The 22,809-nt window shown below is 45.2% G+C and overlaps 1 protein-coding gene across 2 annotated transcripts; it reads right to left on the bottom strand.

Annotated features, from left to right (window-relative positions):
• Positions 1-2,588: 2,588 nt before the first annotated feature.
• Positions 2,589-22,725, bottom strand: ZFAND6 (zinc finger AN1-type containing 6). 2 transcript variants are annotated; one of them, XM_066592990.1, is made up of 7 exons: positions 22,444-22,725; positions 12,966-13,145; positions 12,766-12,868; positions 9,639-9,721; positions 6,764-6,901; positions 6,550-6,666; positions 2,589-3,626 (listed from the first exon to the last, which is right to left on the bottom strand). In XM_066592990.1, the coding sequence occupies exons 2-7, from the start codon at positions 13,126-13,128 to the stop codon at positions 3,478-3,480; spliced, it is 753 nt and encodes a 250-aa protein (XP_066449087.1). In that variant the 5' UTR covers positions 13,129-13,145; positions 22,444-22,725; the 3' UTR covers positions 2,589-3,477. The 2 variants fall into 2 exon arrangements, with proteins under 2 accessions (XP_066449087.1, XP_066449088.1); XM_066592991.1 differs by lacking the exon at positions 6,764-6,901.
• Positions 22,726-22,809: the final 84 nt, after the last annotated feature.

Here is a 22,809-nt window from a genome sequence, read left to right as displayed (position 1 = left end):
TCCCATACTTTATTTTAGCATAGATAAAAAAAAATATATATTTTTTGCGTTTTACCTCCAATAAAACTAAACAAAAAAAGCCAGTAAAAAAGATTTTTTTTAAAAAATCTCCCTGTAGGTTACGGAAAAAAAATATTTTGGTAGCTAAAAGGAAACAATAGGGCAGTAATACCGCCACATGGGTAAAATCCCTAAAAATGGTCTGATCCTTAAGGTATAAAACAGCTTGGTCCTTAAGGGGTTAAGTGCTCATTCACATGTCTCCCGCAGCATTTTACACATTACAGCCCATACGTGTATTGCATATGATACACAGAGAAATAGAGCGATTTACTTCTCCTGCGTACTGATATGCAGTGCCCACACACCAGTGTGCATGGACCAATGAAAGTCCATTGAGTTTATTCATTGCGTGTTATGCACAGGATATATGTGGTGCCAATGTGCCCATGTGAATGAGCCCTCAGGCTCATGTGATTGAGCATCAATAAAATGAATAGCACTTAGTTTACAGACAGCTACAGTAGATTATGCCCAAATTCCAAATTCCTACCGGGTCCTTATCAGCCACTAGGAGCCCTTTTCTGCACCCTCCAGTCATCCCGTGTAGGAGGCCGGGAGTTGTCCCGGCAGCAATCACTCCTGTGCGTTCATACAGGAAGGATAATTCAGTGAATGTAGCGGGAGGGGATCAGAGACTTCTTCCAGCCATCCACCTCCATTCACAGTAAACAGGCAGCTGTTCATAGATGAATGACTGCCTGTTTACAAGGGCCGATCAGTTTGTCCGGGCAGAAAAATCAAACGGCAAACGACAAACAGTAAGCAAACAAATTACTGTATCATTAGTCATTCAGCTACTGGCAGCGGTTACACCGGACGATTATCGCCCAGACTTCTACGATCCAGCAAGAACGTGATGATTCAGAGTAAAAAGGGCCCTTCAAGTTCTAAAGAAGGATTGGCCAAGATCCATGAAGTAGGGTTTGGCAGACTGCTGCCCATCAGGGTCCTTTCAGAGTGGACAACTGTCAGGCACTTAAGCCGTTATCACTCCTGGACTTTTATGGGCCATTTACACATAACAAATTTGAGCGATATAAAATGATAAATATAGCAGTGTAAAAAAATTTTTTTTTTTTTTTTTTATAATTTTTTAAAATCGCTCACTAGTCATTCTTGCTGAGGCGCTGAGCCAGAAGCCTCTCTGTCTAAATACTCAGCACGAGCACCAACGACCTTAGCAGCGTCATCAGCGTTCATGCAGTCGTCTAAATGACTGTCGTCCCATGTAAGAGGAGCATCACACAGGAGCGATAATAGTCAATAGAGGCAGAGCGGGCCAGAGATCGCTTTTGGGCGCTCGCCTCTATTCATAGTAAACAGTCAGATCGTCGTTCGGTTTTTATACCTGCCATGTGCCCTCATCGGAGCCGAGCATGCATGTAGGTGTCAGGAAAGATGGTCATCTAGGCTACCAACTAGGGAGCCCCCTGCCCTCCAGCTAGCTGCTTAGGCGCACGGTCAGCTTTGACTGCAGCATCTAAATAACTAACAACCATGTTCAGAACAAACTGATTTTTTGCAACTTTTGCGAGTAGTCATCAGCCGTTAAATACAGTACAAGGATGAAAAGCAGCACAGTAGAGTCCTGCACACACGGATCACCCCCTGGTCATGTGACTTCAGACTCCTCCCACACAGGTGACTGATCGCATGATGGTGACATCACAGGTCCTGCAAGCACACAGCTGCTGTAGGTGTGTGTTAGTATTCCATCCTCTACAAACCCCCGCGGCCTCAGTTGCTATGGAATACTAACAAACACCTAGCCAGACAGCAGCCGTGCGCTAGCAGGATCTTTGATGATTTCTTTGCCCTTAGCGAGTACCTGCCCGCTCAAGACAAAAGGTTCAGGTGCCAGCGGCGGGCAGGGAGCTGCGGGGTAGAGTGGGGAGGAGAGATCTCTCTCTCCCCCTCTCTCTCCTCCCCGCTCCCCCCTGCTGGCACCCGAACCTTTTGTCTTGAGCAGGCAGGTACTCGCTAAGGGCAATGCTCGCTCGAGCAATTGCCCTTAGCGAGTATGCGGAGCATGTAACTCACTCACTCGGGATGAAATGACCTTTGATGATGTCCTCATCATGTGATCAGGGGCGGAGCGCATAACTCAGTCACTCACGGACAAGTGGTCATTAGTACTTTGACTCAGCTCCCCAGTCCATTCCATACACCCTCTGAAACCACATTACATATATTTGTTCTGTGGACGGAAGACTTAAAAAAAAAATTAAAAAAAATTTAAAAAATCTTGTACAAGCCTTTTAACTTACTGTCTGTTTTTTCTTTTCAAAAACCACAGTGTAGGCAGCATCTGGTTCTGCAGCCCAACTCCACTCACCTGAATCAACAGACGCAGCAAATAGATAAACGTAATACAATTTCTGGAAATTTACACATAACTTATCCTGAAATCTTGTAGATCTCCCTTCAAGAACACAAAGGATCACGGGGCGTTAAACCAAACTATACAGCATGAAGTATATCCGAGACATCAGAGGGGTGATGGGCGGATGAGAACTACCAAGACACAAGCTTTTACATTTTATTCAAATCAAACGGACATAAACATAAAACCTTTGGTGAGAGGCCATTATGTGGCCGCTGCTCACACGTTTGATTATATCTACTATAAAAATGAAACGAAAATACTTTAAATTTATAATGTTTAACGGCCAGAAGCAAACGGAAGGCCTTTGAAATAAATGCTCAGTTTGCGTGGCGCCAGTCCGTCAGGCTTGTAGTGGAGCCCTTCCTTGTTCACAACTAGTAGTGACAATATGTGAAGCCACCGCTGTAGCTTGGGCTCTGAGCAAACACATGCAGGACCCGCTGGGGATAAAAAGAAAAACAGATTCCAACACTAAAATGGATACGCTTTTTCTTCTAGAATTAAAGATTTCCTTTCTTAAATCATCCACTCAATCACACAATATGATGCAGAAGGAAAAAATAAAATAAAATGCTCCTCATTGAAAAAAAAGGGGCGCTTCGCCAGAGCTCACGCACGCGATTAATCTGGTCCAATAAAATGTTGATCCGTTTAGTTCTGGGATGAATACGAGGGGATCAAGAGTCCGGAGTCCGATCATAGAGATGCAACAAGAAGCCACATCCAGAGTACATTGCACTCCATCACATCCGCTCGCCCTCAAGAAGTTGTGCACAGTATGGAAAACCCTGGAAACAGTTCAAAGAGTTTGTCAAGTCTTTTTTTTGTTTTTGTGTGGTTTATCCTTAAAAGGATTCGGGAAAGCTGTAATAAGAAAAAGGGGGAAAAAAAGTAGTAAGATGATATAGAAGCAACTGTAATCCTGGAGGAAGAGTCAAGATGATCAAGTGGGTTTCAATGATTTATTCTCCCACAGCAGTCCACACCACAACGCTGGTGTCATCCAGGACACAGGCTGAAGCTCACTTTCAAATTTTCTGGATCTTTTCCCCGACCACGACGGGGTTTTCTTTCCTGATCTTTTCCGCTGCATCGGCTTTATAGTCATAGGAGCAACTGTGCACGTCAGAGTAACGATGTGTCCCGCAGAATATATTCCCACATCGGCAGTCAAACCCTGGCAAAAAAGGTAGAAGAAAGGGAACACGTTTATTGCGGCTATCAGTGACTTTAGAACATTACTTGCTGGCAAAAACAGACATTGCAGCTGTCAAAGAAGTCAAAACCAAAATGTCTTCCAAGTCCCTTTACAAACTAACTAGTCACCTATATAGTGAGGAGTCATCCATCTATCTAGCCTCGGACAGCAAGCTTACATTCAAGCGGCTGCCCCAGGACAGACACTAGAGCCACTCTCGCACATACCGCTTTTTACCACAGCGTGCTGATCATGGCAATACAACACCACCGTTAATTTCAATGTGACTTCGCAGATGTGCTCAAACGCGGCGTTGGATTTTTGAGTGCTGTCCGTTCCATTTTCGCACCCCTCATCACCCATCACAATGATGCGGTGCGCTAAAACGTGCTGTCAAACTATGCGACATGCTTTCAGAAACACCACTCAAAATTACGGTAAAAATGCCACGATTTGGAGTGGTGTTTTCTGAAGGCATGTGTGAGTGGCCTTAAGGATCTCATGCTCATTAGATTTTATTCACCCGAACCCGCCAATAGTAGTAATGCCAGATGACAATGTATGGGGGCGCAGCTGAACGTTACCGTGACGGATGTTTGGGGAAAGAATTGGTGACACCAAATTTCAATGCCTGATCCTTCTGATTAGCCGGCACCAAAGCCATCTACCAGTGACTTACCTCCCTAAATACATGAACATTTGGGAGCTGAATTGGATGTGTTTGGAGGAACACAGCAGATATAGCTGTGGGATCAATGATCATACATCCGGCAAGATTTCTAGGATATATTTCAATGTCCGATCAGTAGGTGTTAAAACAACTGCTGTGATTATACAAGTCATTGGCCAACCACGTGGCCCCCAGGGAAATATAGCACTTTGATGTCAAGGTATTCTAGCACTTGCCAAGACGTTGATGGCATATCCTAGTGATCTGCTATCAACATTAATCCTGAGACAACTACTTTAAAAGAGTTACAGGAAAAGATGCGTTTTCACTGGAGTTCTCCTGTAAGTGCAGGCTAATACTGAGACTCCTTTTACATGCGGTGATAAATTATTTGCGCATGCGAACGATTACAGATCCTTCCGATCGGCAAACATATGCATGCTCTGCTCAACCCAGCGAGCATGTGTTCTCAACAGGAAGAGAGAAGTCGTTGCTGTGGCAGCTTACTTCCCCTGCAGAATAAGAGGATCGGACATGTTGAAACCCAGCTGTCCCCAATGCTTCATTCCCTGCCCTAATCTGCTGGAGTAGAAATAAGACTTCCCACATACATGATACGCGGTTGAGAATTTTCACCAACATTCATCTAATGTGTACAGGCACGTTTATAGTAGATCGTGTGTCACACCAGGAAGTCTTCAACAAGTTGCACATCCAAAAAAATGGTGCGTCACTCGTCCAGTCTCTGCATGCATTTACACGAGATGACCATTTTACAAAACCCCGCGGGAACACGGGGATTTGAACTACCCAACAATAATAGTCCAGAGTAAAAGGGCCTTTAAGGCCTCATGTCCATGGGCAGGTTGGATTCCACATTTTTCCATAGCATGCTATGGAGAGTTATTGCTGCAAGATCCAGAGGCGGACGCCCACTCCAGATTCCGCAGCAAAAATCCGCCCGTGGACATTGGGCCTAAGTACTTAACAGCTGTTCCAGCAATTATTACTGCTGCACTTTTAACACAGGTGCCCACTGAATAGAGGCAAAGTGCGCCAGAGATCTCTTCTGGCTGCCTAGCTCCATTCAGAGTAAACAGGCAGTCATTCATACAAGAATAACTGTCTGTTTAAATGGACCGATAAAAAAACTTAGTTTTTAGGGGAGCTAAATACCAAGTAACTCCAATAAGTGAACAATTGTCGTTCATTTATCGTGTCACGTCCCGTGTTTACAAGAGACGAAAGTGGCCTGTAATTGCTCTTTTGACAGATTACTGGAGTGACCATCATCCTGTGTAAAAGTACCCCAAGGCCTCACGTCGGCCGATGCACACGCACAGTAAGGGTAAATTTTTTTTTTCTTAAGTCTCCCGTTTTCCTGCAGAATCCACAGCCCGTCCGCAATTACCTTGTGGATGGGCTGCGGATCGGAGAGCTTCCACTGACTTCAATGGAAGCCATCCCTGCAGGAACTGCAGCAAAACGGAGCATGCTGCGATTTGTTTTCCGGACAAAAATGTCTGCCGAACAAATCTGCATGCTTTAATTCTGCTGCGGACGCCCATGTATCCCTACGGACAGCTTGAACTGTGGATTCTGCAATCTAATTTTGCCCGTGGACATTGGGCCTAAATTATGTCAGACTTTGTTTTGTACAGACATTTTTGAAGTTTACATTGGGACCTCACCCATCATTATTTCACGCACCATTCTCCTTCAAGACTTTGCTTAGTGGTAACCTAATCTCTAAGCTAATAATGACAAGGCTGCCACAAACAATAGGACTAGAATAAACATTACAGTCCCACTACTACTGATTGCTGTTCTCAACATACAAAACTGAGCTAAAATCTGAAGATGCCCAGTGCTCTGAATAGTGCCAGGGGCCAAGCTTATGGTCTGCCACCAATAAAAACCATTGAAATGTCTCTATAAACAAATAGTTATAAAATTGGATGAACAGTAAGGGATAACATCTATTTGGTAGCACAAAATGAACAATCCTCAAACTGACAGCAAGTACTGCTCCATGTAATGTCCTTAGGCCATGTTCACATTGAAATTACGTTCCATTTCTTCAGGTTTCCATTACAATTTGACAGTCAGGAGAGTTTACTGATTACACCGAAGACGTATGACTCCCCCCCCCCCCCATGATGGATCCAGTAAAGAGCCTATGACAGCAGTGTGAACAATTACCTCTGAGAAACTATTTTTGACCATACACACCTGTGAGTCCAACTTTTTTGCGGCACATGTGGCAACGGTTTGTCTTCTTGACTTTGGCCTTCTGTGGGGAGCGCTCTTGTTCTTCAGAGGAATTCTGTGCACTATCTGAAGCTGCAGCTACAGGAAAAATAGGTTGTAATTACGCAAAATGACTCCCCATCATGTCCCTGCCTTGTAAAAGGATAAAATCCCACCGTAGCAAATAATCACTTACCATCAGCACTGTCTAACGTCTGTTCTGTTTCATTATGTTTTCTCTTCCCCTTTCTCGAGCCTTCTTGCAACACACTGCGCTGAACTCCCCCCTTTTCTACGCTTGAAAAACTGAAACCCTTCTCTGAGAGTCTGCAATCTGGAATATCCAATAGCAACACCTTCCATAGCTAGTTTTAGGCAAATCCCCCAGTTTTCTAGCAAACACTACAACCCAATTTTAAAGACCTTTTCTTCCCCAACACTGGCTGACAAGTCATATCTGCCAAGGATTTGCTTTGCACAAACTGTTGTCCATGTTCGCCATAAGATCTCTGAGACCTCCGACTATTCATGGGTTTATCCAATTTTTGGTTAGTTCCCATGTTCGGATTAAACCAGTCACTGATAAAACTATAGATTTATCAATACTTTGACCCCCTGAGGCTATGTTCACACAGTGGATTTTTTTCTGTTGACAAGTCCACGGCAGAAATCCGAGACGGACCCTTGCATTTTTCACATAAAGGAGATATGCACGAGGATAAGCCCCATTCACTGGGGCAAATTCACTCATGTAAACAAGCATCAATAAGAATTTTGTTTTTTTATCCATGACTCAAATTTTCCATTTCCATTGGAAATGGGTAAAATTCATAAACATATTCCACTGTGTAAACATACCCTAACAGTTTACCCCCGTGTGACTGCAGAGGGAGTTGCTATTCTAAAGGCTCTAGCTCAAGTTAAAATGCGACTAGAGCTGCGATTCTGATCTTGTTCTAAAGCCAAGAAAAGTTTCTTTAGATCAAGATTGCTAGTTGAAGTGATAGCTGCAGGTAGAGAACACAAGAATCTGTGTAGAGGTACTTTTACATGGGGCGATAAGCGCCGTAATAAATCGCTGAAAACAGCTCACCTTAAAAACAAGCGACTATTGGCCCGTGCAAACAGGCAGTTGTTCATCGATGCACATCTGCCCATTTGCAATGAATGGAGGTGGGGGCTGGAAGAGATCTCCAGTGCTTTCCACCACCATTCTCTGAAAAAACTATCACTCCCGTGTGAAAGCACAGGAGTGATAGTCTGTAGGATGGTCGTCTGGTGCTTATGTGCTCAACAGTCTGTTTAAAAGGTACCTTAAGCCTCCTACTGTCTATAAAGGCCGTTTTACGCAGGATGAGTGTAAGGCAAACGATGCCCGACACTTCTCCCAGTGTATGCTCACTCCCGTGCTGTTACACAGGAGCGAGTATCACTGGATCGCTCACAGCGCGGCCAGCAGGGTGGCGGAGCAGCTGAAGGAGACGGCACATCAAAGAGCCGGTGCCACGGAAGAGGTGAGTGCCGCACTGGTCCTTGCAGGGGCTCGGTTCGGGTCTCGCTGTGAGAATTCTCGCAGTGGGATCTGACCCGGCCATCTGCAGGCGGCCTAAAACTGAATGACTGGATGATTCTTGTCCAATCATTCAGTTTCTGCAAGCTTTTACATGGGACGATTATCATTCCAAACCGCGCGGGAGCCTGAACATCCGGAACGATAATCGTCCTGTGTAAAAGGGCATTAAGGTTTCAGATGATCCATGGAAGGGGGTAACATGGACTTTGACTACGTTCTCAACCCCTTCCCCTTATCAATCAGAAAGCAAGTATGCTCACTGAGTGATAAGGGATTGTCACATATAGGAAGAGGGTTGAAGTTCTGAAAAGGAGTGATTAGATGAGTACTTGCTTCTCTAATCACCTCTTTGCCCCCAATTTGGCTGTTTACTGACACCACAATCTGGCCGCTTAACCCCCATAGATGCTTCAGTCAATGCATATTTTGGCACCCAAGTGCTTTTACAAAGAGAAATTATCTAAAACTTTTGTCCCCCTTACACAAAGTGTTAGCACTGAATTAAAGGAATCTACACATAAATTGGTATCGCTACCATTGTAATCTACAGAAAGATGCCATTTTGAAAAAGTAGTAAAATTTATGTAAATTTGGCATCAACATAAATGTACCAACTTGCAGTATAATGTTAACATATCAATTATATTGCATGATGAATGCTTTAAAAATTCTACAATAATGTTAAAGAAAACTAATTCACTACAATATATGCAAAATGGTCAATATGAGAATTATACCTTGTCCAGCAAAATATCAGGTCTCTAAGACAAAACTGAGGACTAAAGTTATAATCGCTGGAGAGCAGTGGGGAAAAGATTTTACTGAGCCTTAGGCCGCCTGCAGACGAGCAGGTCGGATCCGGCCGCGAGACCCGACCCGAGCGCCAGCAGAGACTAGCGCGTACTCACCCGTGCCCGACGGCCCCGGCTCTTTCATGTGCCGTCTGCCGGCGCATGCGCAGACCGGAGCCCGGGTGAGTGACGTTTCTGTGCGAGGCTCTGCGAGTCCCGCACAAAAATAGGACATGCCGCGGTTTGTTTGCCGCGCGACATTTCGCGCGGCCGTCTGCCTAGGAGTGCGTATTGTAATGCACTCCTATGCAGGCTTTGAGCGGCGGAAATCCCGCCGCGGGATTTCCGCCTGTGTGCAGGCGGCCTTAAGGCTAGAATTGGTTACGTCACTCAGCTGTTAAAATGCACTAAAGGCAGCTGAGTTATGCACCATACACAAGGCAAAAACATACAAATTAAAATCTATAATAAAGGAAACTTTGGGGAGGGTTTTCCCACTGTTAATGTGATTGTTAGGGAATTAAGTGCATTATCAGTAATTTAGTAAAGCATAAATATATACACAGCAATTATTTGGGCCAATGTGGTTGCTGGCTGCTATATACTGTGTGGCACACATACAAGATCCCCAGCATTCATGTGTGCCCACAAAGAGCACAAGGCTTTTGGCACTAAAGAAAAAAAAAGAAGAAGAATCGAGGACTAACCTTGTGCCTCTTTCGATTCAGCAGTTCTGTCATCTGTGGTTTCATCTTGCAAAGAAGAGGCTGCTTCTTGTTGGGGAAGAGAACTGGCAAAGAGAAAAGCATAAGGAGAAATGACTACAAAACCACCGGGAGCAAATGGCTACCTGAAGACTTAACAGATAGAGCTAGAATGTAGCAAAGTGTAATAACAAAAGATGAGCGAGCCTACTCCGTAAGGCAGTTACTTGAGCGAGCATCGCTCTTCTCGAGTAACTGCTTAGTGATCAGAGCAGGCTCGGTGGGCTGCGGTGAGGGAGGACGAGTGAGAGAGAGTTGCTCGCTCGAGTAACTGCCTTACCGAGTAGGCTCGCTCATCTCTAGTAATAACCCATTTAGATGGGATGACAGTTAGCGCCTTTGTCACCACTAAGGTCGTTAGCGCTCGTGCAGAGTGCTTACACACAGACTTCACCTTCTATGTGAAATACTGAGCAGGGACGGTTTATTGTGAGAATCCCACAATGTTCTTTAAGCTGACTGAAAGTCAGCGACGACAAGGAGCGAATAGTTAACGATTTTTTTGCATTTGCACTGGACGAGTATTGCTCAATTTCGTTCGTTTGAAGGAATTTTGAGCGATAATCGTCCCGTGTAATTTGCCCTTATTACTGGGCTAGAGGTGGAAACACTGACCCTGTGGATCGTTCCACAAACAAAATGTAATCAATATATCCTTGAGCTTGCAATCTTCCCATCTATGTTAAACAGCCCTCAGATAAGCCAACATTGGAGCCATGCCAGACCAAACATAAGGGGGTTATCTGGGACTGAAATATTGATAATCATTTATTCTCAGGATAGATTATCAGCTAGGCCTCCTGCACATGGGTGAAAATTCTGCAACAGGATTTCCCATAGAATTTTCGCCCATACCCGCTGCCATAGGATTGCATTACATAATGCAATCCTATGCAGACAGCCGCGATTTCACCTCGTGAAAACTTGCAAGGTAAACAAAACGCAGCAGGTCCTATTTCTGAGAGAGCCTCGCAGTGGTCCGCACAGAAACGTAACCGCTGACGCGCCGGCTCTGCTCTGCGCTTGGGCAGGCTGGGCGGCAGACAGCATATAGAGTGGAGAAGACACCGGGAGGAGGTGAGCCGCAGTGGTCCCTGCAGGGGCACAGCTTGCATCCTGCTGTGAGAATTCTCTGCAGGAGGACTAGTTAGGAAGTTTTCAGAAGTTGTAGAATTCAGGCAAGCGCTGGGTTCTCTTCAATGTATACCAGGCACAGCACTGTATATTATATAGTGGCAGTGCCTAAAATTGCAGATCATTCCCATTCACCTGAATTAGACTGAACTGCACAAAGGCCCTGTGATAGATGAACGATGTCACATGCCAGAGAAAATCCCTTTAAAACAGAATTCAACCTAATAAAATTCAGTTGAAAATTGAGCATTTTTGTAAACACTTTTGCTTTCCTATATGTGTAACAATTTTATTCTCCACTCATGTACATAGTTCTTAATAATTATGCTGGCTTCTCTTCAGTCATGCTGTTGAGCTGTACTCCATATACTAATCCATCACCCAGCCCGGGCTCTCCGTTCTGCTAACGAAATCAGACTGCGCACCCCTCTAATTCAATCTTCTCATTCCCGCCTCCAAGACTTCTCCAGAGCAGCATCGGTCCTCTGGAACGCACTACCAAAGGCTACCCGAGCAATCCAGGACTCGCAGAACTTCAGGCGTGCTCTAAAAACGCACCTCTTCAGGGAGGTATAACGCATTTCCTAAACAAACCCCTCTGTACTCCACCTGATAACATGCTCCCTGACCTACTGACTGCAATCCCTGCTAGCCATCATAAACCGCTCCTGCAGTCATATAGATTCTGCCGTCACACGGCCAAATGTCTTACCATTGTCTATGTGTATATCACCCCTCACTCTCCACCCCGCCATACCGTGCACATCTCCAGCCCTTTACCTCCTGTATCACCCCATTACCTGTAGTATATAAGCTCGTTAGAGCAGGACCCGCACCCCTACTGTTTTCATCAACTGATTACTATGTAACCGTAGTTCTGTAATTTTTGTACTTTTGTCTCTCTGTATTCCCTCTGTCTATGTAAGCGCTGCGGAATATGTTGGCGCTATACAAATAAAGATTATTACTACTCTGCTCATACTTAAAGCGTACCCATCGTTATTTTTTTTTTTGCATAAATCAGTACTTCATAATATATCCTGTTAGGAAAAAACAGCATCTTCCTCACCTTCCAGCAGCCTGTATGTCCCCTATCCCTGTATGCAGGCTCTTTGTAAATGTTCAGAAACCATCTGTCACCAAAAAATCCATCTAAAGTAATACAGTAAGCAGAAGACATGAAGGAAGGGGATGCAGCTGCAGTACCTCTTCCTCAAGCTAGGTGCACACTAGCAGGGAAAAAAAAAAAAAAAAAAAAAAAAAAGAAACTCCAAATGGCATCTGCACAATTGGCCATTTTTATCCCATAGTGCACAATTCTGTACGCGGTCCAAGTGTCACTTTCTTACTTCTCTATGCCGATGGTAAAAATGGAAAAAAAAAAAACGCAATTTCTCTTCTGCATCTCTTATGGGAAAAATAAGTAAAAACCCGTTGTGCATTTCAAAACAGACTAATATGCGGCCGTGTGCTGTCCATTTTTTAATCGGACGACACATGGACTAAAACCACTAGTGTGCAAGAAATGACATGCTTTAAAAAGGTAAGGGGAGCAGTAAAGGGGAGACATCTGATTGGCTCAGAGGACACAGCAAAGCTGTTACATAATACCTGCCGAAGGAGTGATCACATGGGTTTCTAATTTCTTAATAAATAACGATAGGTGTGCTTTAATTCCCGGGTGTATAGATCATGCATTGCATGATGTCTGAGCGTTCTGCTCCCTTCTCCTCTAGGGAGATGAAAAGGTCTTGCAGCGCCCGTCTCTTGTCAATCCCCCCCAAGACCTTTAGATGCTGCGTCTTCCAAGCATCATCATCCCGGAAATCCAGTAACTTCAGCATGATAAAATATGCGTGGAGATGGACTTTTTGACGACTTTCTGACTTGGCCAGAGGGTAGACGTACACACGTTCCCTTTTTGAAATGTATTTACCTTTCTGGTGTCTGGGGAGCCCCCGATTCTGCAGGTTCGTCCACCTTTGAATTGACTACATGCTGCGGAGTGGAAGCGTCCGCCCCACTTCCCACCGAAACCACTGAACGGGAAACAAGAAAGTATTGTTATCGCTTGCCTGTACATCAGTGTATCAGCCGGAGAGACTTAATATACAAGCCTAGTTCACATGCCGTTACCTGGAGGACTATTTCTGCCATTGCTGCTGCTGTTCTGTCTCTGTAGATATTCTTTGTAGCAGATCGAACAAAGTCCGTTGGTGCGTGGATTACCGTAGAAGCCGCAACCATTAGAACAAAGTAGAGGAGCCTGGTTATGGTTGGTCTCTTGCGCCATGTTCATCCACCATGCAGCTGAAACTAAAGAGAACAGAAGCGGATATTAGTAACGGGAAATAAGTCAAAATCACGGCGATTTGTGGAAGCAGTATTTAGAGAGGCGTGCGCCGCTTTCGGTTTTGAAGTCGGACCAGAAAAGGTCAGGCATAACATGTATGACTTCATAGATGAGATCGTTTATACGGGATGAATGTTGAGCGCTGAAAAGGGTTGGCCAAGACTATAAGACAGTGTCAGCTTCCTTCCAGAAACAGCAGCACACTTGTCGGTAGGCTACGTCTTGCAGCTCAGCCTTATAGAAGTGAATGTGGCCAAGTTGTAATACGCACATAACCCATGGACAGGTGAGGCGCCGTTTCTGGAAGAAAGAAGCCATGTTTTCTAGTCTTAGACAACCCCTTAAGTGCCCGACAGTCGTCCCAACGATTATCACTCCTGTGCTTTCTCGAGGCTGAATTAGACAACGATTTTTGCTCAAAAATTGCTTAAAGCCATCTTTTGAGCGATAATCGTTGTCTAACTGCACTCACATCATGTAGTTTTCGTTAAGCCGTCGCTCATCATTGTCTTTCAGCGTGCTGAAAGATCAGCAATCGGTTATCAGGAATTCACAGCGGGGTACAGCTTATACTATTGTTTCAACTGTATCCCGGTCCCTAAAGACAGGCAGGGTATGAAGAGCACAGCGGTCCAGCTCTTCTGTTCTCCATACCCCGCTCGGAGCGCTCGGCTGTATAACAGCCAGGCGTTCCGAGCAGAGCAGCCGTCTTCTGTATCCCCACTCGGAGCGCAAGGTGATCGCTCAACATTTAGACGCAGCGAGAAGTGAGCGACAAATGATAGTTCTGCATTTAGACATAACGATTTTAGCACATTTTCGAATTGTGTGATATTTGTCCCAGCCCTTTAGATGAGCCAATTATCGGCAGGTTTTTATGCCTCAATAAAATGAACGCTGTTAACCCCTTCCCTGCGGCGATCTAAGTAGATCACGGCAGGGAAAGGGTTCACAGAGAGAACGTGCTCCCTCTGTGACTTTAGCCGGCTCTCGCAATTTTATCGCAGAGAGCCCAGCTGGGTGCCATGGCAACAGAACGCCAGATACCGGCGTCCTGTATTGCCAGTGCCTATGATCGCTTTAATAAGCGATAAGGCATTGCAGGAGAGAAGTCCTGCAATGCCTTATCGTAGCGATTATCGGTGGCATGGTGTAAGTCCCTCAGAGGGACACAGATGGTGTAAAAAAAAACAAAAAACTAAATGTACAAAAATTAAAAATGTAAAAAAAAAAACACCCTTTATGCTTTTTCCACTCATTAGCATAAATTTAAAAAAAAAAAAAAACAAAGCACAAAGAAGCGTATATTTGGTATTGTCATGTCCGTATATATCTACCCCAAAATGGTACCAATAAAAAGTACAGCTCGTCTCGCAAAAAACAAACCCTCACAGAGAGCTGTTAATGGGAAAGTAAAAAAGTTATAAGACTTTAAATGCAGTGATTTTCCAAAATTGCCCTTAGTGAGTACCTGCCCTCTCGAGACAAAAGGTTCGGGTGCCGGCACGGGGGAGCGGTGAGTAGCGGCAGTCAGCAGGGGGGAGGGGAGAGATCTCCCCTCCATTCCTCCCCGCCGCTCCCTGCAGGTACCCGAACCTTTTGTCTCGAGCGGGCAGGTACTCGCTAAGGGCAATGCTCGCTCATCACTAGTTTTTTATTACAAAAACAGTGGAAAAAAACTTTAAAAAAAATGTAAGAATTTTGGTATCGTTGTAGCCATACCGACCCGCAGAAAAAATGTATTGTGTCTTTCATGCTGCATAATTATCGCTTTAAAAAAAATTAAAAAACTGTCAAAATTGATGCGTTTTCTCTGTTATCATAAAAAAAAAAAATAATAAAAGTTTTACAATATAGTCTATGTACTCAAAAATGGCACCGATAAAAAAGACAGTTCGCCACGCAAACAACAAACCCTCATACGGCCGCGTCGATGAAAAAATTTTTTTTTTTTTTAAAGTTATGGTTTTTGAAAAATGGAGATGAAAATCTACCAAAAATTGTTTGTCCTCCACGCCAATATAGGCCATGTCCTTAAGGGGTTAAAAGGGCCTAAATTATGGTCTAGCCAAGGATAAGGAGCTCCACTGTAACACATCTGAGGGGTCTCTCCAGTGCTCCTCTCACATCAGATGCACAGGCCCTCTAACCAGAGCCGGACTTCCGCACGATCCTCGCTGGGCGCCATACGCTCGCCTCCGCAATCTCTCTGCACGTCCGACCAGAGTTATATTTTCGGGACACTGTTTGTGTGAGTCTCCAAAAGCCTCTCTAGTCTGGCTCATCCCGAAGCATAAAAGCCCTTTGTTCTCCAGGTATAATCTTTACACCAGTCAGACAATCCCTTCCAGCAAAGCAGTGGGAAACAGACACCCGGCAACTGGGAGCAATTGTCAGCTCTGTGTGCGCTGGTTAGCAGCTGCTAAATGCCCAAAATACCACAATGTGTGTGCCAGGACCCGGAGGTGTCAGCGCCAGCTGCTGCAGCCCCTCTTACCCTCTACTTATATCTGCAGCCGCTCTTCAGTGCGAGGAGTTGCCTTAACTTCTTGGGGTCTATGCAACTCATTATCTACATATCCCCCTCAGGTTGCTACTATGTAACCAAGTGGTCAGCAACCTCAGAACACCCTTCAGTGATCCACACTAGCAGATACCACATATCTGTCACAATAAACCCTTCATTACCTTGTAAGTACTTGGGTATTAGTACATGCCATCCAGCATCACTCCCAAAATACCAAAGTAACAAGTCACAGGACATTATGGCAATGGATATGGTAATCTGCATGACAGCGACATAGCTGGGATGTTTCCACTGATCACCAGGTAAGGGATGTTTACTATGGCACCTTCATGGGGTGATGCATGGAAACAAGTGTGAAAAACATCCTGCCGCCCTGTGCCACATTATACAATCAGGATTTCTTTAACCCCCTTAAGAACGCGTCCCTTTTTCCCCCCCTTATTTTCGTTTTTCCTCCCCCCGTTTAAAAAAAATTGTAACTGGAGGAGATGAGGGCCGGAGACGACACCCAATATACATCCTATCACGCCACTTGGGAGGTTTGGTTGACATTTCGTAAATCTACTAAGTTTGGCCATTGGTTGGCAAATGGATTCATATCTCAATAATAACCGGGGCGGGTCGGCCGGCCGGCGCGGGCAGGAGGCGCAATTCTTATTCTCTCTCTCTATCTCCTTTTCGCCCTTATATTTTCTTTCCTTCTGCTTTCCCCACTCTCCCCATTTACTATCCCCCCCCCCTTTTTTCCCTTCTTCAAACTCTTACACCTAGTTCCACATCTTCCCATGTGGTTCTACTACCCCGGACTGGGGCAACATTGACATTGATATAGTCAGTAGCATTGTTCGGGAACGGATATTCCCATTACTCGTTAATTTGTTATAATGAATAGGATTATTATGCAGATTTAGAATGTTGAACTAAGAAAATTTAGAGACATCTTGAGGAAATCCTCTACTGAATGCATAAACATTCCATTTACCAAATTGTTGTTTAAGACATTATGAACATATTACAGATACGAATAATCTGGTTAATATGATTTGTTATGCACAAGTCTCTAATAAAAGACATTTTGATTTAAAAAAATTGTAACTTTATTTATCCATCGCCGTCGCTGTATGAGGGCTTGTTTATTGTGGGACGAGTTGTATTTTTCAGTGGTGCTATTTAAAGTACCATATAATGTACTGAAAAATGTACCGACGTAAAATTTTAAAAAAAAATTTAAAAACCCACGACATTCCGCCATTTTTTAGTGCGTTTTGTTTCTACGGCGCACAAACTGCAACAAAAACGACATACCTTTATTCTATGGGTCCGTACGATTACTACGATACCGAACTTGTATAGTTTTTTTTGCTGTACTACTAGTGTTTTTTTCAAAGACATTTAATTTTTTTAAATTGTCTTCTGCCGCCATTTTCTGCGCACAACAGCTTTTATTTTTCCGCCAACAGCTGTGCGAGGGCTCATTTTTTTTGCGAGACGTCCGGTAGTTTACGTTGGTACCATTTTGGAATACATACAACTTTTTGATCCTGGAATGGGGTGGCCGAAAAAGTGCACTTCTGGCTTTTTTTCCCCCTTTCCTTGGACAACGTTCACCGTACCGGGTAAATAATGTGTTACTTTGATAGATCAGACTTTTACGGACTTTTTATTTTCTGATTTAGATTTTTTTTTATTATAGATATAGCGGGGGGGGGGGGGGGGGGTGATTTAAACTTATTACTTTTTGTTTTACAATTAGTAAAACAATTGTTTGTTTGTTTTTTTAGCCCCCTTAAACTAGAGATGCTTTGATCGCTCCTGCAGTATGATTTAATGCCATAGCATTACATCAAACTGCAATCTGACATACTGATCCCCACAGGGACGGCTTGATAGACAGTCTGCCAAGGCAGCCCTGGGGCCTTTCAGAAGCTTTCAGGGCTCCCTGCAATCTCATCGCGGGGGGGGGGGGGATTCCGGGACCACCACTGGGGGATTTAACTGCCACTGTAGAGAGTTGACAGCGGCATTTAAAGGGTTGATAGCGCTGATCAGCTGTGCAGCTATTGCCCACGATCTCTTTTCATACATACCCTGACGTTGCAGGTCGTAAATGTACGTCCTGGAGCGTTAAGGGGTTAAATGCCACATAGTACAGGTTAAAAAAGGTTGACTACATTTCCGGGAAGTTTTTTTATTGATTTAATTATATATTCTACGTTTAATAAGATTATTTGTATTACTTTATTGTTAGTATTTCTATTATTCCCCGCAGGCTGCCAGTGGCGATGCACATAGTACAGCATGAGATCGAAGGCGCGCATTTGTTTTGGCGAGCTCAAACAGACTAATAAGCCATTTATTGCTCAGTAACCTGTAGGGTTCCGCATTGACACGGGACAATCACAAAATTAAAAAATATATAGTATCACTTGTTTGTGTGATTTTTCGACTTTATTTTTGAGCAATGCGATGTAAAAAAAAAAAAAAAAAAAAATTAAAAAATAATGATTCTGTAAGCCGCGCTTTTCGATGGTATCATTCTTATTTGCAATGTTGCAAGATTTAGAAATCGCTGCCTGCCCCATCTTTCTGATTTTTTTTTTATTAATCACTTAAGTCTCCCAATGGAGCCTCCGTTTTATTGCAACGCACGAACTTGATGTTCGCGCGATGTTTTTTAAACTTAGACACTCCTATTGTCTTTTGCGCATGAAAATCGCAAGCGGCAGCGATGCGCGATTTTTCTCAGGAAAAAGCATCCAACGCTGAAAAACCATGTGAACGAAAATGCAATTTTGCCATGGCGATATCTCGATTGCCAGTGTTAAGGAGCCCTTCGGCTACATTCATGCGGGCGAGCGCTCACTACTGTGAGATGGCAATCCTTGGCGTGTTTCACGTGCGCCAGCATGTTCTATTCTTGCAGCATCGCTGTGAACATGAGGGGGGGGGGGGGGGCATTGCTCATGTGAATAAGTCCATTAAAGAGAATGGAGTTCAAATTTGTGCGTCCCGCAACACACAAGATTCTCGCCCGTGTGAGTCAGCCCCTAGTCTGTTTCAATATATTGTACCATCAGTCCATGTAAGAAGATGGAAGTGTGAATAGCCTCGCTGACTACTAGGGGTCCGTATGCCACCCTTATAGGGTTTCACAATGATGAGAAAACCGTTCGTTTGGGTATCCGAAGTGTTCGGCCTTGTTCGCACTGGGTCGCCTGCGTTGTACCTAAAAAAAAAAAGCCCCCAAAAAGGCAGCAGACTGCACACAGATGCCATCCTAATGCTGCCCGACTTTCACAGATCCGTTATACTTAGTGGGCTACCCGGCTACCCTTGTCCACAAAACCCAACCACAAGAGTGCGTGCTGATTTTTGTTATTTTTTCCGCTGTGACTAGCATAATTGGCTCTTATGGTCGCGTGTTGAATACAGCGAGCCGGAGGACGTGAGTTACACCCGTATTAAGGCCCTCTACAGATCCACGATACGACATTTCTACGCCCATACCGCCCCCCACATTCATAGAGACGTACATTTACTCATACAGAAGATTGCGCTATAGTCAGTCGTCACTACAGAAGCCTTCATTAGCGAGACGAATACAGTGCTGTACGCAGATACCAGATAGCCGAGTAATAACCCTCCAAACAAGAACCCGGAACCCGAGGAAGACGCAGAACAGGTCGGTGCCGATCCAAGAAGGACCAAAACCACGACCTAATAACAGCAATACATAAGCTCAGCACCTTGTCAGAACGCCGGCGACCTGCAAGCTGGCATTGTCTTCCCCGTAGGTGACAGTCGGCACAAATGACATGTCAGCCGCCGGCAGTCCGGGCAGTTGCCATGGACACCGCAGTATCATAGGGATTAGGAGGCAAAACAATAGAAGTGAAGAAGGCCTTGTGGGAAGGGGCTCACCGGGCATGCTGGCACAGCTCTGCCGACCTGTCATGGAGCGCTGGGGACATTCAGTCCCATTTATATACTTTTATGTTGGGCAAAAAGTTACTAAACCAAAAAACAAACAAATCCAATCGGCAGAAACAGAGGACGTCAGCAGTTACACAACCCTGGAAGATCCCTGCACTCCCAGGAACACCCTCATGCCCACGGGTCCCGGGTGACGCCCGCAGAGGGTTTTTGGTTTGTTTTTAATCACTTTATGACATTCCCCAACTTGTTTCAGGACGTGGATGTAAGGCTAGGGTCACACAAGGCGGTTTTGCCACGGTTTTTCCGTTGCAGTTTTGACACAGAAGAACTGCTTCTGCAGCAAAACCGCTTCAAAGGTTAATTTGGGCTTGCGGATTTTGCTGTGGATTTTTGTGCGGAAAAATCAGCAAGCGTTTTTTCCGCAGCGCTTTTTTACTTTTGTCGCGTATTTGGTGCGGTTTTGGCTGCATTCATAGAGGTCTATGGACAAAAAAGCGCTGCGGAAACGACCAAAGAATGAACATGCTGCATCTTTTAAAACCGTGCTGCAGTTGCATTTCCGCACTGCGGCTGTGCGGAAAAAATCCGTCCTGTGAGAACAGCTTTTTGGCAAAACTCATTTGTGCTGCATTGCACTGCCCTGTGTGAACCCAGCCTTAAGAGGAAGAACCGTCCTCATGTCACCGGGGCAGTTATACGGCTGCGGCCCCCCGACAACGGGGCACTTATACGGCTGCGCCTCCTCCCCAACTCAGACAGCGGGGCAATTATACGGCTACGGCTCCCCCTCTCCCCCCCCCCCCCCCTCCTCCTCCCACGACTTAGACAGCAGGGCAGATTTATTGCCCAAGATACAACAGTGATGTGGCATAAATCGCGCCAGGTCTTGCACATTTTGTGCCACATGTAGGCCGGTCTCACATGGGCGGATTCTAAGAACGGAATCCACGGCAAAATGCAGGCATTATAAAACCGCTTTTTCGCTCACGGATACAATTCGCCGTTTTTCCTGCACTGGAATACGCAGCATGCACTATTTTGCTGCAGACAGCCTACATTAAAGTCAACGGAGGCTGTCCAAACCGGAGCCCATACACAATTAACATTGTGAATGCACCGTGGGCACCCGCTTCATCGCTAGTCGACGGCAAATATAAATATATTTTTTTTTTAAATGAAAAAAAAAAAAAAAAAAAGATGTTGCCGGTGTATGGCACTAAATTTTTCCCAGGCACGCTGTCATGCGCAGTCTGAATATTTTTTATTATTTTCTTTTTGAATTTCTGGCTGCTGCTTAGCGACGTTGAGTATAAATGGCGCACATACGCAGATGTATAGCGTTGATTATGTGCCCATAGAGAACAATCCACAATCAAAACCTGCGCCGAAATCCCCAACGCAAAGGAGGTTGCCGATTTTGGTGCGGATCCAGACCCAAATCCGCTATATGTGAACACATTGTTAGAAGTGTGCTATAGAAGTTGTATAAATAATCGCATCGTCTCCCAACGGGGCAAAAATAACACTTTACAACTATCTTTGAACATTTTAACTGCTCAAAACCCCAACTTTTCACATTTACTCTCCAAAAAAAACACAAACAAGGATGTGAACACAATTGGTAAAGCCGCGCTCCTGACCATCGATTTGTATCACCCGGTGAAAGCCGATTGAGGCCTCCTGCACACGGGCAGATGGGCACTGCGGAGTCCATGGCGGTGGGTGTCCACCTCCGGACTCCGCAGCAAATGCAGCCCAAGTCAATGGAAGGCGGCCGTCCCGCGGCACGTCTGCAGTGAGCACTGTGGAAGTATCGCAGGATACGGGTCACCCCCAGTGACGGCGGCTACTGCGCATGTGCAGAGTGTACAGAAGCCGCCAGACAGGCTGGGGTCACCGATCAAACTCCACATGTGGGGTCCGACCCGGCCGTGTGCAGGAGGCCTAAGGAGAATGAGATCTATAGAACACCTGAGCGGAGCAGGAGAGCAGAGATCGGACGCAGGTGGGAAGATTCCCCCCTCCCCCCCGCTTCAATAAATTTGTTATTCATCTATATCTACATATTAATAAAAATGACCAATTTCCTACAAAAATGGTACCAATAAAAAAATTTAAAAAAATAAAAAAAAATAAATAAATTTACAAGCTGCTCCCTCCCAGGAAAAACAAAAAGTTTTGCACGTCAGAATGCGGCGACACAAAAAGTAGAATCTTTCTTCAAAACGTAAAAAGTTTACAAAAAAAAAATTTTCACAAAAAAAAAAGTAGCAAAACTATGCAAAAGAATAAAACTAAAAACCGTGATCAGAGCAATAAAGCCGGGTGTTATCGTAACCCGCGGCGACCGGCGGAACAGCAGCAACGTGTCAATATTTACGGCACAAACAATGTAGTCAAAATTAAACAAAAATGTCACTTTTTCACCTTTTTTTTCCCACCCCATCATAAAAAATAAAGTTTCCCATACATTAGCTAGTAACCTGGCGCCCTCGGACCCCACCACCAGGACGGCGGCGCTGACCGGATCGTTTACATATCGCCCCCAGCAGACAGATAACGCCGCCCCGGGGTAATTATTATTTATGCGATGCTAGGGGGGGGGGGGGGAAATGGACAAGAAAATCCCCAGAAAGAGCCAATAGAGTGTCTGCAGTACTGGGCGTGCAGTGTATTATAGGGGCTGTAACCCGGGGCAGCCGGCCACACTGGCTGACAGCAGCCGGCCATTCACAATGACATGGCCGGCCAACACCAGGCACAGCGCTGCAGGGAGGCAGCGGCCGGCGGGCACTCACCTCACACACGGGCAGGGGTCGGGATGACGGGAGACCCCTGGAGAAACAGTCCCGGGAGGAAGCTTTAGCAATGTGACCGAAGGCGAACTGACTCAAGGCCTACAGTAGAGAACACCGCGCCCCGCACTGCCGCCTCCGCAGCTCCTCGTCGCCGACCTTCAGCGCTGGTTGCCGGTCTGACTCCCGTTACGTAAGCCAAACAACAAGACTGGGTTACGGTGAGAAGCGCTACCGGTGTCAGTCACTTCCTTCTTCCACACCTTCCGGTTTTTTCCTCCACTTCCGGTGATGGTAAAGCTGCGGCTCCTCCCTCTCGGTTTTGATTGGTCCATGGTTCGTGATGTTCTGTGACTGCGTGACGTCATA

This window comes from Eleutherodactylus coqui, chromosome 2 (assembly GCF_035609145.1).
Source record: "Eleutherodactylus coqui strain aEleCoq1 chromosome 2, aEleCoq1.hap1, whole genome shotgun sequence".
Lineage (NCBI taxonomy): Eukaryota > Metazoa > Chordata > Amphibia > Anura > Eleutherodactylidae > Eleutherodactylus > Eleutherodactylus coqui.
This window is presented reverse-complemented; position numbering and strand designations above follow the sequence as displayed.